General features: G+C 30.4%; 1 protein-coding gene across 1 annotated transcript; it reads left to right on the forward strand.

The window, feature by feature from the left end:
- The first annotated feature begins 4,602 nt into the window (after window positions 1-4,602).
- LOC107885958 (zinc finger protein CONSTANS) lies at window positions 4,603-7,393 on the forward strand. Its single transcript, XM_016809724.2, has 3 exons — window positions 4,603-5,101; window positions 5,808-5,972; window positions 6,967-7,393. The coding sequence occupies exons 1-3, from the start codon at window positions 4,736-4,738 to the stop codon at window positions 7,153-7,155; spliced, it is 720 nt and encodes a 239-aa protein (XP_016665213.1). The 5' UTR covers window positions 4,603-4,735; the 3' UTR covers window positions 7,156-7,393.
- The last annotated feature ends 9,975 nt before the right edge of the window (window positions 7,394-17,368 follow it).

The raw sequence follows: 17,368 nt of genomic DNA on the forward strand, positions 1-17,368 counted from the left end.
GATCGGTATTTATACATGGCAATTATACAGTTCACATACATATAATTCAATTAATACATATGCATACTCAATTTAATTACACAAACTTACCTCGACGAGTTTACGTAGATACGAAGGCAACTAATCTGATATTTTTCTTTTGCCTCGATCTAACTCTGTACTAGGTCTAATCGGATCTATACGAATGAATTTAACTCAATTCAATATAATTCATATTCAATTTAGTCTAACACATATTTTTGGAAAAATTATTTGCCCCTCTACTCTTAATTTATTACAATTTAGTCCATTTACTCGAAAAATGAAATTCACACTATTTAATCCTTACTCAGACCTGGCCGATTTTTATACCTATTAATAGCAGCCCGTATATTTTATAAAATTCACAAATTTTACCATAAATTTATCATCTTTTCAAAAAAATTCTCTTTACAAAAGTTGTTTATCTAACAACAACCATTCATTTTCTATCATAAAAATTCAAAATTTAAGCATACTCATCAATGGAAAAACTCTAATGCTTTAACGATTTTGCAAATTAATCCCTGAGCTAGCTAGATTAAGCTACTACGATCTCTGGGACAAGAATACATGCCTAATTGAGCAAAATAAGCTTGCTAGTATTTCAAGCTTCCATGGCTAGGTTTTCTTTTTTCTTTTTTTATTTTTTTTTGGGGTGATAGATGATGATAATAGATTATAGTTGTTTATTTTATTAATTTATTATAACTTTAATCATTAATTTCCAAAAGTAACCTTAATATTTCATGAAATTTCCAATGATGACTACTTATGCTTAACCATTAAGCACTTTAATAACCTATTTACTATATAAGGACCTCCAATTTAAAATTCTATAGCTATTTAATACCTTTAGCTATTAGAACACAAGCTTTACACTTTATGGAATTTAGTCCTTTTTATCAAATTAGGCATGTAAAAGGTAAAATTTCTTAACGAAGTTTTTATATGATATTTCTATCATACTGTAGACCATAAAATAATATTAAACTAAATTTTTCGACTTCGGATTTGTGGTCCCGAAACTATTGTTCCGGTTTCATTGAAAACGGGATGTTACAGTTAGATTAGGCGAAAGTTTCACTTAATTGTCTTCCAGGTGCTTTGACAAAAAAACTATATTGTTATGTGTTATATCCCTCTACTACTTGAACACGTGCCAGCAAGGTAGATGGCATTGACTAGCCCTTTGACTCACCTGACACAGTATCCTGGTTGGCCACCCGTCCAAGCTAGAGGAGTGACATCCTTTCGTTATCAAGACCATCCGCTAGGTTTGAACAATCCTCAAGTGTGAACACACTTTTGATACAATAAAGAGTCTGTTTAGGCGTAACTACCTCGTACTGATTGAAGGCATAACAGAATGGATCTCATGATATACGTCTTTAATGACAATGAATATCCTTTATGCATTTGACGGGTTTGGATATTTATCTTGCCACGTCATACTAGTGGAGAAGAAGACCTCTCCAATAAAAAACCTTCCAACGATAAAGAAGAGATCAACCTTTTGAAACCCTAAAGTTACTCTGAGCAAAACTCTCCACTCTCACTCTCAATCAATCTGTCCTCTTGTTATTTTTTGACTCTCCACCTCTCTAAATGAACCGGCCTCTATAGAACCACTATTATCTCCTCCTTTGTTGCACCTTGTATCAACAAAATGGAACTCTTTATCTTCTTCTTGTTTAAGTTTCGTCTTAGTTTAGGTTTGAAAATAATCTCACACAACTTATCATCTCTAGCAAGCCACTCCTAACCTATGACTTGGTGGTTTTAGATGTGAAATAGAAAGAATAAAATTATGTTTTTGGGCTTCTGAGTTTCAAGTGAAACCTAGATAATGAGTTTACCTTTTCTTTTCTTTTTTTCTTTTCAATTTTAAGAATTTTCATCCAAATATAAAAATGGGTTTCACTGACATTTGGATTCTACTTCTTTAAAACTTAAAATCTTTGTTCTTCTTTTGGTTTGCAATTCAAGACCAGAAATTTGACAAATCCTATGGAAGTTCTTCAATATTTCATAAGAAGATATTTCTTCTTTATCGATGAAACAACCTATTTTTGCAGCTTTGGAAGAACATGAAACTCACAACATTATAAAGAAAATGAAATAATCTGGAGTTCGGTTTTTTCTAGGTTGAAGAATGGAAAAAATACAAATAGAAATAAATTTTCATATTGTAATAAGTTTAATTAAAGTCAAAATAATTTTTATTTTAGTAAAAAAGTGACATGATGTAATTGGTTAAAAGGTAACGGTAGGGTAATTTGTGTAACCAGATTATACTCTAGATAAAATATTTTAACCAAAAATTTTATTTATTTTTTGAACGAAACCAAAAATATTTTAAAAACACTATAATTTGGTGCATTTAAGCCAAAGAAAAATACGAGAATACATACCAATATATTTCATCAATTTCGGTCCATGATCTCATCACATCTACTTATTTTCTTTTATAAAATTTTCTCTTTTATCAATCTTGTTTTTATTAATTTTTGGAATTTGTACTTGATATATATTGTTATTATATAAATTTAAAAATAAATATAAGTTGACAACTCTTTAAATAGATAAAAGTACCATGAAGGTTTTTGTACGAATATCAAGATTGACTGTATTTTATCTTTTTACTAAAAAAAAGTACAAATTAATCACTATATGTTAGATTAAAAAGAAAATTAATTCTTTCTATTAAAAAATTCTTGTATTTTTACTGTTAAAAACTAGTGTGGTTGATAAAATAACTAGACAATTACACGTGGCACGTATACCTCATTATGACATACATAGATTAGTTTTTAATGGATGAAATTTTTAATAGAATGACTAATTTACTTTTGATCTAACATCTAAAGACTAATTTACTCATTTTTTTTAATAAAGGGAGTAAAATTCTAACTTTCACCTCATTAAATATAATTTCAGTAATAATATTATATTTATATATATATTGAAGCTTGTAAAAGCTATAGGTTATAACAAATTAGGATAAGGCATTATCCTTTAATTCTATATTTTAATAATATTTCTAGTTTTTATTTATGTGATGAACATTATGATACATTATCATTTAATTTTTATTATAAAGGTTATAATATAATTTTTAAGTTATAACATGATACACTAATATCACATTATCACATGAATTATAAGGGTAAGAAATTACCGATTAATGTGGATCAAAATTTTGAAAACTAAATTGAGAATATTTTATCAAATTAAAAACCTAAATGTTACTTTAATAATGAGATTTTAATCACCTTGAAATAACAGTAAAAAGGTGACACCAAAATTTTGCTGTCATTATGAGTCTATTTACATATTCCATAATTCGTCTAATTCTGCTTTTCGTCCCTATATTCTTTGCATATATGATATTTAGTTTTTGTACTTTTAATCTCAAGAATTTAACCCTCTATCCTATTGATTGAAGTTCAATTGAGTACACCATCAAATGATTTTTACTAAATTGAATATATAAAAAAGTTACTCAAGTGACTAATATCACGAAGATCAAATAAGTAAATAAAAATATTGAATCTGAGTTGTAAGCTTGTCAATTCTAAAAATTTAGTACTATTTTAGAGAAGCAAAATAAAATCAATAATTTTTTTTTGCTTATATTGCTTCCACAATGTTTAAAATTGGCTACATGAGTAATTTTTTTTATTTTAAAAATATACATAATTCAATTTAACTGAATTTCTTTTACCGTCTTCACTATTGGACTTCAAATGTTAAATAAAATAAATAAAGAGAATAAATTTCTAAACTTAATAATAAAAAAATTATATTTCAGTTATGAAAAAAGTATATTTAGAAATTTATTTTTCAAAAATCATAATTGTCAAATCAAATCATATCAATCAATTGAATTGAGAAGCGGTGTAACTATTTTAATAGGTACAGTAAAACTAAAAGAGAATTAAATCATTGCAAAATCAATTCAACCAGTAAAAAATAAGTCACCCCAACTAAAAAAAATGCTAAAAAAGCATTTGAATAAAATTTAAGCTAATTTAATATTTGATTTTGTTGTTATAATTTATAAAATGAATGTTCATGTTTCCACAATTATTTATTTGTGTTTATTTTTTAAAATTTTATGAACTTTTAGAATGATTTGTTTTATAATGGTTATATAGGTAATGTGAACTAATTGAATCGAAAATTTATGGTTTAACGGATTCACTTACACTAATATAAAATCAAAGTAATTTTACATATTTTTGTAACTTCTTGCAAGATTAATATTTTAACAATCTCACTTTCATATTTTATGTTTTATTCATATAGATGATGCGTGTCAAATTTTGAATAAGTTAAAATTTTATTGTGTAAAAAAATTAAATGTATATTAATACAAATAACAATTTAGATTAATATGATATAGATATCGAATCAATTAAAAAAATTAGATATATAACAAATACATTTCTATTGATAAGTTAAATAAATCATTAAAATTTTACTAAAGATTACTTTAATTTTAGTAAGTGAATTAAGTCAATGGAGGCTCTTAAAAGGATAACGTCATCTTAATGTCATCATCCTGTTCCCTTGGGCTCTCCTCATAAATATCTGCTCTGCAGCCTCTGCTCTCTCCATAACTCTATTTCCTTTCTTCATTTCTTTAATCTCCAAACAAAAAAAAAAAAAACCAAAATTAAGCCGATAACAGTCCCACCACGCTTCACTCGCTATGTACGGACAACCAACATTCCCGCGCTCTTCCTCCGAGTTTCTCACCGACTCACTGACGTCTCCCGACGTGGTGTCGTTGCCTTTAAACTTTCCGTTAAGTCCGCAGACTCAACTCACTGTAGCCAAGTCGGTGGAGTCGGTGAGCGACGTGATTCACAGTGGCAGCAGTAGCAGCGGGAGTTTCAACTCGCCGACTTCGCTAGCGAGTTGCTGCACACATAAACCGAGTTTCATTAGAAGCTTCAGTAGCCATTCCCTTCCAAAGAATGAATTCCACTGTCGTTTTGCCTCAAGCCTTAACGACTTCATTGACTCTGATTCTGCTCCGGTGAGGAGAGTTTTCAGTACCGGTGATCTGCACCAGGTTAGTTTCAGTTTTATCAGCTGAAACCCTTCAAAACGGTTATTTTATTTTCATTTTCCAGAAAAAATAATATATATTAATGAATTTAGCTGGTATATTAACATTCAAATTCACTGATTCATGATTATATGATTTTAGCACATCAACATTCGGTAATATAAAAAAAAACATATTTTTAAAATCATTTACAGATATTAAAACATACCCAAATTTGAAATTATCATCACCATTTTTTTTTAATTTCACAAGATTTTCCTAAACTATAATTTAGATTTTAAAACATTTTAATTCAATCCTCAAAACCATTAATTTGGATGTTAAATACCTATTATCATATGTATAGCTTAATAATTTTAAAATAATATTCCTTGTAAATTTTAATAATTTTGTTTTTAACACCTAAACTACAATTAAGTCGATAGAAGTAAATGGTTAACACAAAAATTTATAATTTAATTAAAATGTTCACATCAAATTTAGAATAATTTAACACCTAAACTATAATTAAGTCGATAGAAGTAAATGGTTAATACAATTTAACATTGTGTTTTTTTTTCACAAATAACTTAAAAATTGCCACAAATTTTCTTTTCTCTAAATATTTATTTTTTAATATTTTATTATATTTTTATAAGATATTTGTCACAGTTACTCCTGTAGTAAAAAGAAAATGTAAAGGTTTAATATTATATATGATGAGGAGCAGGTGCAGCAGAGTGGTAGGAAGGCAGAGAGTCCATTGTCAAATGAGAGTAGTGCAATCATTGAAGGAATGAGCAGAGCCTGCCGCTACAGTCCCGAAGAAAAGAAACAGAGGATTCAAAGATACAGAACCAAAAGAAAACTCAGGAACTTCAACAAGAAGATTAAGGTCTTTAACTCTTTTTTTATCTGCTCCTTAATTATTTGTTGCTTACATATAAACAATTTAACATTTTAATTTTTATTCACTAATTTAACAAATAATAATTTTGTTTTTAAATCTCATCATTATCATTATTATTATTAGTAATTTCTAAAAAGCATGATATTGTTAGGTTCTTCCCCCTGGTGTTGTGTGATGCTTCTTGTGTCTGTCACATTCAATTTATGCAAAATTGCTGGTCACCCTTTTTTTTAGCCCCCCATATTTGAGTCAATTCAACAGAGATTGTGAATAGTTCCATGGATTTGTGAGCTATTTTAGTCAAATTGTTTTAACAGTATTTCTTTTATATTAAAGCATATGATATAAAGTACACTAATGTATTATTCTTTGAGTGTAAATAAAATTAAAATAAAAATCATTATAATTAATTTCACTAAATCTCTTTAAATTATTGCTTAAATTTTAAAGTGGTCTATGAGCTTTAATATATTTTTATTAAATCTTATTAAGTATTAGTATGTATAATCAAATTCTTTTACATGTTTAGTCATCACATTAGATATTAAATATCAGTTTGCACTTACTATATGAGCAGTTTGGATATAATGTGTTAATAAAAAAAAGGCAATGTCAATAAACTTAAGAGGATTATTTTTTTAACATGTCATATCCAAATTACTAATACATCAAGTATAATATATTTGATCCACATACTTTAAATATCCTCCATGTTATACTTGAGTTAACTTTTGATGCCTAACCTAACGGAAAGATTTAACTGATTTAAATATTGATGCTTTAAGACCATAATTAAAAAGTACTTGATGTAATTAATCCTAAATCCATTAAAAAACGTATTTGACATTAGCCCTTAATCCAAAAATCATAATTTGTGATTGCAAGAAAGAAAGATAAAGCAAGCATGAGTTGAAAAGGGTCAAATAATTGTACTTGGAAAACAGACATATTGATGTATGAATTTGTGTGATTTTCACAGTATGCATGTAGGAAAACATTGGCAGACAGCAGGCCACGGATCCGAGGAAGGTTCATAAGAAATACAGAAACTGAAAAGATTAATCCCCAAGTTGAATGGAGCCACATAGCTGATGGAGAAGAAGATGATGAGATGAATTGGATTAGCTTTCTAGATATCCACTCTCACCAATTGCTTATTAATCCTTAATGTTTATAGATTTTTAGATGCAATTTGCTTCTTTCTTTTTTCTTTATAATTTTATGCAACGTTTTAAGTCATTTTGTCGGATTTAAAAAAAAAAGTGTTGTAAATATGATTGGGTCACACATTATTCATATGAGAGAATATTGAAATCGCACAAAAGCTTATCCAAAGAATGAGCTTTACATAAATGGCAGGCAAGAAACTGTTTTGAATATAATTATACCATGATGGAGTTTTTCAATTCCATAAGTAAAGATTAAAAAAATTGTCATTTGTTATTTTAAAAAGAAAATAAATAATATATATGTTGGTTTTTTAATCTTGCTTGTAGAGTAATTAATAAACTATTTTGATAATATATCAATTTCTAATTGTTTGAATACATTAAAATTCTTATTAAAATTCTTATTTGTCACGAGTTCAAATCATACTATTGTTCTTTGCTCTAATATTATATAAAAAGTAGTAATTAAAATACCTAAATACTTGAAATGTTTAAGAAACAATGGGAAAAGTCTAAAGCAATAAGTAAAATAAGTGGACTGCTATATAAGAGCTTCCTTATAACTCAAGGAAACTGGAAGTGTATTATAAACCTACAGTGGAAGGAGATTTTATTGTGCAAAAGGTATTTTCAACAAACGATAGATTTAGGGTTACTCATACAAAGATGTTGGAATGGTGGTTGGTCAGAATTCACACAGGTCGTGAGTGATAGAACAGGAGAGGAAGGAATTTTGCATAATAGTGTTATTTATTTCCCCTTTGCTTGAGGTCCTTGAATCATATATGAGTTCCTCGAGTGCTGCACACATGCCAACTGTCTCCTAGACAGTAGACTTGATGAGCCTTGATTAGCTTTGGGCATGTGCTTTCAATGGTTATAAGAGGTCTCATCTTTGTAGGTCGATTTGACTAGATCTTGATGGGATCAACTAAAGTTCACGTGTACTGTAGTTGTCTGATGTCTCCAAGCAAGGTATCTCCAGGCGAAGTATCTTTGGACGAGTTTCAGGAGCAGCCCTAGCAACGCGTTACTTTGTCAAAGTGACTAACCTGGTAACGTCCGCCTAAATGGCAAGGAGTAGATGTTTACTAAAGAGTTTTTTAGCCTTTTCAAATTGGTTTTTCAAGTTAAATATTTTTTTCCTACCCATAAGCAAAACAGGGTAAATTAGTGAAATATGCTGAATTTTTTAAATATTAAAGTAAATAAGTTTTTTTTAATATTTATCGGGGTACGTTGTTTTTAGAGGGAGAAATAAAAATTTGTTCCATAAGACATATTTTCACTAACATGGCAATAAAAACTCACCTTCTATGACACATTTTTAGGAGAGAGAAAACACGCCTTATATGACGTGTTTTCACTTTTTTTTTCTTTTTTTTTGCGGTTAGAAATTAAAAGTTTATAGATTTTTTTGTCTATATTTGAAATAGACATTGTTAGTTTTAAGATATGTTTGAATTTACCGTGACGCTGTGGAGCGCGGTGACTTACAAATTCCATCCATCATATGAGGATGGAGCCATCACCTGAGAAACTGAGATTGCATTGCAACTTAAGGTCCCAATTGATGCTAATTATACAGTCACGAGTTGAAAAGTATATCAAGAGTTTCGAGTTTACGAAGGTTATGATGTCAAGGAATGTAGTATAACTGGGACCCCTAATTGACAATGGTTATGTGGGCACGACAACGAGTTTCTCCTCATTAGAGGAGTATGCTTTATAAAGCTCATACAAAAGTCTAAGATCATAGTCATAGCAAAAAGCATAGTGGCCTTCCAATATAATCAAATAATTTGTTTTTATCTATCTCCACCAAAGGCGGTGAGCTCGTTACTATAACCAGTGACAGAGTTGAGGGCAACAAGATTTCCAGCATGGATGAGTTGTTGTGTGGTGCAAAAAAGATGAAATGCAAATCGAGTCAGTAGCAGTTACTTTATAAACCTTGTTGCCGCCAATTGTCACGGGTTAATGTAATAGGTTCAGTAAATTTAGTGGAGAAAACGAGTAAGTTGAATATACTAAAAGGCCCTTGTACTTTTCGCTATGACTATGATTTTAGACTTCTGTATGGGTTTCATAAAATATCCCCCTCTGATGAGGTGAAACTCGTTGTTTTGTCTACATAACCATTGTCAAATAGGGCCACCAATTATACTTCATCCCTTGACAACATAACTCTTGTAAACTTGAAGCCCTAGATACACTTCAACCTATCGCTGTATAATCAACATCAATTGAACTTTGAGTTGCAATGCAATCTCGGCTTCTTGGGTGATGGCTCCATCCTCACACAGCAGGTGAAATTTTTAGGTCATTGAGTTTCGCGGTGTCAATGTAAATTTAAACATATCTTAAAACTATAACAATATTTATTTAATACAAACAAAAATACATCTATAAACTTTTTATTTTCAATCGCAAAAAAAGAAAAAGTAATAATTTTTAATAAAGTGAAAACATATTTTATAAAATGTATTTTCTCTCTCCAAAAATAACATACCCGATAAATATAAAAAAAACAACTTATTTACTTAAATATAAAAAATTTTAACATATTTTATTAATTTACCCATCACTAACAACAAGTTTCTACCTTCCAACTAATTTTTCCAAAAAAAAAAGAAAAAAAAAACTAGAAAATCCAGCTTTTGGCTTTTGCATTGTCAATTGTAAATTTTCGCTCTTCTCGTTTATGATTATAATTACTTAAAAAGTATTTCAATTTTTATTAATTACCTTAAAATATTTAAAGTTTATATCTCATACCTCATAATAATAGTAAGGCTTAATTTACAATTTAACACTTGAAGTATATTTTTTTTCTCATTTTGATATCTAAACTTTTTTATCCCATTTTAATATCTAAAGTATCAATTTTCTCTATTTTTTGTTCATTTTTTAACAAACGTTAAAAAATTGTTAGATAAATTTAACCAATAAAAAATTATTGCGTGGCAATTAAGTTTATATAATATAAAAGCATTATATTTAAATTTAAAAAGTAGAAAATTATAATATTAAATATTTGAATATTAAAAAAATGATTTTGACTAATCAATCCCGGCCACATGGTGTTATTGTCTTTTTTTTTTAATTTTTTTAGTATTATATATATTATATTAATTAAAAATGTAAAAAAATTATATATAATATATAATTTTTAAAATTTTTTAAAAATATATAATTTTAAATTTTAAAAATCAAAATAATATATAAAAATTCAAAAATATTATAAAAATAAATTATAATATTAAATATTTAAATATTAAAACACTTTTGATTTTGACAAATCAATGGTTGGCCACGTGGCGCTATTGTCCTTTTTTATTTTTTTTAGTATTATATATATTATATTGATTAAAAATGTAAAATATCATATATAATATATAATATTTTTAAAAAATAAAAATAAAATATTTATAAAATATATAATTTAAAATTTTAAAAAGTCAAAATAATATATAAAAATTAAAAAATATTATAAAAAAGTAATTAAATTTAAATTAATAGCAAAAAACATTAATTACCTTTTTTATAATTTTAGAATTATGTATTTTAGAATTTTATATAAAAATTTAATTTTTTATAATTTTTAAAAATATTTTATATTTTTTAATAATATTGTTAGTTTTAACTAATTTCCTTTCAATTGTCATATTTTTTTGTAAATTTTATTTTTATAATTTTATAAAAAAATTATTTTATATATATTTTTAATTTTATACATTTATTTTATTTTTATATATTTTAATGTGTATAAACATTTAATAAAAGAAATTTTTTTACATAAAAATACTATTTGGCACTTTGTGACTGGCTATAAGAATTGTTTTTAACATCTGTCAAAAAATGGGCTAAAAAATTATAACGGAGACATATTTTAGGTACCAAATTAAAAATTTGAATGTACTTTAGATATCAAATTGGAACAAAAAAAAAAGTTATTATTTTATGGATTAAATGCAGGAAACAATATTTTTTTTAGTAAAAGACGACCACAAAGGTCAACGACATATTATTAAGTAACATCATTAATTACAGCATTATGGAGTTCCTTTGGGTAATCCTTATCGAATAGTCAAGATTTAGCTTCATTACAAACTATAGTGCAAATAAGATCGGCCACATTATTGCACGACCGATAAAACCAAACTAAATTGGTGGAACTAAACAAATTGAAAGATGCTTTACAAGCTTGAAGTCTAGCCCCTATAGTGGTTATGTTCGTATCACATTTATTCATTTTGTTAACCAGCCCTGCATTGTCAGTTTCAAAAATCACATCACCGTGAATATTCAGCTGGCCCGCAACATCAATGCTTTTCTTTAAAGTTATACATTCTGCTTCTTGCACCGAAACTCTATCATCACTGAAACTGCCACCACCCCCTAAAACAAAACCATCATCATCTCTAATGATAACCCCATATCCCATTCTATTTTCTTTAACCATAGCATCAAAGTTTATCTTAATAACACCTTTAGGAGGTTTCTCCCATTTCTTTTTAACCTCGACCTGGGGAAGCATGATGGATTCAACATATTGTAGATACGGAAATTGTTACTCAGATTGCTAGCCCTTTCCGAGATGGTTTTAGCTTTATCCCTCTGACCTTTAAAGATGAAGTTGTTCCTGCTGTTCCAGCAATTCCAAAGCGTAGTGAATAGATCCGCCATGGCCTTTTTATCAAGGGTTCTCATCAAGTCTTCAATCCAATCGATACAACTATCATGCTTCTTCATAATTTTGCTCATATCCCAACCCCCTATGGAAAGGACTTCGCAGGATATTGTACAGTCTCTAAGGGCATGCAGTAAAGTTTCGGAATTGACACCACATCTGGGGCAACTTTGATTAAAAATGTTACTAATAGCGGCTATTTTTGCATTGGTTGGAAGGATCCCATGACCAACTCTCCAGGCTAATTTTGGGAAGAACATCAAGTTTCCATGTGATTTTCCAAAAAAATCTATGTGGTCTGTACCCCATTTCTTTCAACAGCAACCATGAATAAGTAGTTTTCGATGAAGAGTACCCATGAGGATTATGGAACCATACCATGCAATCTTTCTGGCCTTTATTTTCCGTTGGCAGCTCGCAAATTCTATACCCCCAGTATTTACCATACAGTAAGTTAACTCTATCAACATTCCAGTATCTACCATTAGCCATCTAAAGATCACTAACCCTGTTCACGCTAGGTGTAATCATATTTGAGTCCAAGCTACTACCATTGAGACCTTCAATACCCAATTTATCATCCCTAATATTAATGCTCTTACCATCACCAACTTGCCAACCAAAGCCATATTTAAGAATCACAGTAGCAGCAGCAATGCTCGACCATGTATAAGACGTTCTTTTGACTCTTTTGGGTTTGAAAATATTTCCATCAGGAAAATATTTGGATGACAACATTTTGAAGCAAAGAGTTTTTTTGTTGTTGATGAGTCTTCAAACTTGACGCCCTAAAAGAGAGATATTGAATAACCTTATGTTCCGAATGCCTATCCCTCACATACCTTTCGGCTGACAAAGAAATCTCTAAGGAAGCATAGACCAGAATTTTCTTTTTTCCTTACTAGACCACCATGTACAGCTAAGTTTTGTTTGAATGTCCTTTGACACCCCCTTTGGGGCAAGGAAGATAGAGAGCGCATAAGTGGGAAAAGACTGAAGAACAGCCTTAATCAAGATCTTTTTACCACCATACAATAAGAAATTTTTTGTCCAGCTATTAATCCTGCATGAAATTCTATTAGTAATATCAATAAAAGCTTCTTTCTTCTTCTTACCAATAGGACGGGGCAGCCTCAAGTATTTGTCTAATTTCTCAACAACTTTCATTCTAAGAAGATTACTAAAAACTCTTTTTTGTTCACTCGGGGTATTAGGGCTGAACACAACTATGGACTTTTCAAAATTTATTTCTTGACCTGATGCTTTGGCAAAGTTACTAAGAATATTAATAAAGCACTCAATTTCACTCTTTTTGTTACACACAAAAAGAAGAGCATCATTAGCAAAGAAAAGATGATTTATCCTAGGTCCATTCACACTAGCACGGATACCTCTTAATGTATTTTATTTTGCACCTGATTCAGCATTCTCAAGAATGCGTCCATACAAAATAAAAACAAATACGGAGAGAGGGGGTCCCTTTGGCAAAGACCCCTATCGGGCAAAATGGTATCCGATAAGACATTGTTGCACTTAACTAAATACTTAACGGTACGAACACAACCCATTATTTTGTCAATACCCATTATTTTGTCAATCCACTGATTTGTAAAACCCATTTTTCACATCACTACTTTAATGAAGTTCCATTCCACATGGTCATAAGCTTTACTCATGTCTAGCTTGATCATACAACCTTTGTTGGAGCTGTAACGGGGACTTTGATGATAATGAAGGAGTTCATGCGCTATAAGGATATTATCATGAATCATCCTTCCCGAAACAAAAGCACTTTGATTTTGGCTTATGCAATCGGGTAGGATTACCTTCAATCGGTTTGCCAGCACCTTAGAAATGATTTTGTAGATATACCTGCACAAGCTTACTGGTCGAAAATTAGTAAAGTCACAAGGATCCTTAATTTTGGGGATTAAAATTATAATAGTTTCATTTAAAGAGGAGGTATTTCCCTTTCCATTAAAAACATCCAAGCAAAACCGCATTGTATCATTGCCTACAATGTCGCAATGCTGCTTAAAAAAATTCCCTGATAGGCCATTAATACCAGGAGCTTTCTTAGGGTCCATCTGTTTAATAGCTTGGCTAACTTCACTGTCATTATGCTCTCTTATAAGCCACTCGTTATTCTTCCTAATAATACACTTACTCATATAGCTCAAATCAAGCTATGTGATATCATTACCATTAGACTGGAATAAATTCCAAAAATAATTTTTAGCCGTATAACAGATGTCCTTACTATCTGTGATCCAGTTACCATTCTCATCTTTAATCTTCTCAATACTATTCTTCTCTAGCCTACCCATTGCTTTAACATGGAAATATTTTGTGTTTCTATCACCTTCATTTAGCCATTGAGCCCTCGATCTTTAAGCCCAGTATCTCTCCTCCCTTACATGCAGGTAATCTAATTTGCACCAGGACTCCCTCAATCTCTTCACATTGTCACTAACGTTAGGCGATTCGATAATACTATTAATATCATTCTCTAGCTTACACATATATTTCTTCATTTTCCAATATTTATTTCTTTTCCAATTACCAAGCAAATCATGCACCTTTTCGAGCTTATTACCAAAGTTATTCCCATCTTTCTCCCAAGCTTTATTAATCACTTTCTTGACTTCCTTCTCCACCGCCCAGCATTTTTCATACCGAAAGTGAATTCTGCTATCATGGGGATGGCCATTAGGCTTACGATCGTATAAATCCAACAGAATGACATCATGATTAGACTGAGATTGCCTAATAATGCTTGAAGCAATAAAGGGATACTTCTCCGTCATTGAGACAGTCGTTAAGAACCGGTCAAGTCTCTCCTTAATCAACCTATTCCTTTCCCTATTATTAACCCATCTGAACCATCCACGATCCAGTTTAATATCCACAAGAGCCAAATCATCTAAAATATCACGGAAGTTGTTCATATGAGCTCTCACAATCCGACGCCCCCTTTCTTCTCAACATCATTCAACATTGCGTTAAAATCCCCACCCACAACCCACTCTTCATTGACATCAACTCCCACACTTTGAAGCATATCCCAAGAGCTCCTTCTTTCATTTGAATTAGCATGACCATAATAACTTGTAAGCCGAATATTGCTGTTTCTTCGTATTTTGACAATAGAGAAAATGTGGCGTTTAGAATAGCTTTGAATAGTGACGTCCATTTCGTCTTTCCACATCAACGCGAAACCTCCATTTCTCCCCTTAGAATTCACCACCAGTCCATTTTGCATCCTGTATCTATTTTGTACCCTTTGAAATTCAATAACATTTATTTTAGTTTCACACAAAAAGATTATACCAGGGTTATTAGCAATTAAGAATTACTTTAGTTCTCTAGTTGTCGTAGGTAATACCAACCCACGACAATTCCAACAGAGGTACTTCATTGATCCTGGTGGGGCTGTTCGCCAGCCACCGCCTTCGAAGGTGTTGAGCCATTCATCAACTTTCTGCGAACTAATCTATTTGGGCTGTCTTTAGATAACTCCCCGTTGTTTCCTCTAAATCTCTTCCTTTTTTATTTTATTTTTCCTGTATATTTACGTCTAATTTTCATGGTTCTTTTTTCATGTGGTATACTTGTTTCTGATTCATCATCTCTATCCTTAACAAGTCTCGTTTCCTCCTGATCTTTTAATCCCTTCGACCCTAGAACCACACTAGTATTTCTGTATTGCTTTCTAGTACCTTCTTCATCCTCTTTAAACATTTCTATGCCATTCCACCACAACCCATTATTTTGGTTTGTAGCTTCTATAGGAACTCTTAACCAGTTACCATATTGGAAAACATTGTTCTGACTATTATTTTCAATCATTTTCTTCTCACATTTTTGTGTCGTATGACCTATCAGGCCACAAATATAATAGAATTTTGGCAATCACTCATATCGGATCGCACAAACTAACTCCTCCCCTTTATGAACAATATAATGCACAACTCTACGCAATGGTTTTTGTATATCTATTGCAATTTTATTCGCATGTATTATGTCCATCCTTCGCCTCTGTCTCGCCATTCTATAGCTAAAACTTTCTCTATCGCATTTCCAACCTCCAGTGCCATTCTCCTGTCCATATATTCCATCGGTATATTGAAGATTCTAACCCAAAAAGGTGAAAGATTAAACTCGTACTCCTCCATTATTTTGTCTTTACTATAGGAGACCATGTTAGATAAACATTGGTGAAACAACCATAGGGAAAGGTTTAAGATTCTCTTTTTGTCTTCTTCATTGCAAAATTTCATCAGTATTACTCCTTCTTTGAGAAATACAAAATTTACATCCTCTTTCATGTACCATAGTGATTTAAAAACTCAATACATTGCCTCTCTATTCACTCTTTCCTTTGTCATCAATTTACCGATGGCCCAATGTTCATAACCTTTTATATTGTTACTGTTCTCCTTCATACTAACCATTCTATTCACTTCCTCCTTGGAAAAGTTAAGTTTTTCGAATAAAGAACTAATATCTTCTTCCATGGTTACCAAGATTGTAACAACCCGATTTTGGGCCCGATTTTGGGCCTAATCGGAATAGTGGTTTCGAAACCACTAACCTGAGGTCAAAAAAATTATTTTAATACTATTTTATGTGTTATAGCATGTTTATATGAGTGCATAAAATTTTGGTGAAATAATTTAAGCGATTGCATGCTTAATTGCGAAAAAGGACTAAATCGTATAAGGGACAAAAGTTTAATTTCATTAGTTAAAAGTGTCAAATAGCTAGAGAACCAAAATTAGGAGTCTTTAAAGTGCAAATAGGCCTTTAATAATGAGATGGTCGGCCATAGGGACAAAGAAAATCAAAATGTCAAGGTTATGTGAGCTTTTGGTGACTTATTTGACTAAAATAAAATAAAGAAAAGAAAGGCTATAGTGTTCTTCTTCTCTAGCAAAATTTCTCAGCAAAAACAAGGTTTTTTGGAGCTTAAAACTTCAGCCAAGCTATCCTCTTGCAAGTAAGTTATTTAGATGGATATTTTTGATGATTTTTATACTTTTGGGACCCTTGTAGCATGAGCTAACTATTGGGGGGACTATTTTGCAAAAGGGCTGAGAGTTTGGAGGTTTACCATGAGATTATTTATGTTGTTAACTGAAACTTTATGAGATAAAATGAGTTACGGTTGTTAAGTAAACAACTTCTGTGAAGTGGTGTTCATGAAAAACACCTAAAATGGATCATTTCGTGAAGTTAGTTAAATGGATGGTAATTGTGTAAAATATTTGAAATTTTGAGATGCTATAGGTATAAAAATAATTCGACTGAGCTTGGTTAATGATAATATTTGATAAAAATCGATTTACGAGCCTAGGGGTAAAATCGTAATTTTGTGAAAGTCTAGGGGCAAAACGGTCATTTTGCCAAAATATGAATTATGAAATGTCTTGATTGACGTGGTGATTAAATTAGTGAATTTTATCATTTTAGGTCAAGAAATACGAAATTCAGACCTACACTAGGGGAAGGCTAAGCTA

This window comes from Gossypium hirsutum, chromosome A03 (assembly GCF_007990345.1).
Source record: "Gossypium hirsutum isolate 1008001.06 chromosome A03, Gossypium_hirsutum_v2.1, whole genome shotgun sequence".
In the NCBI taxonomy this organism is placed as follows: domain Eukaryota; kingdom Viridiplantae; phylum Streptophyta; class Magnoliopsida; order Malvales; family Malvaceae; genus Gossypium; species Gossypium hirsutum.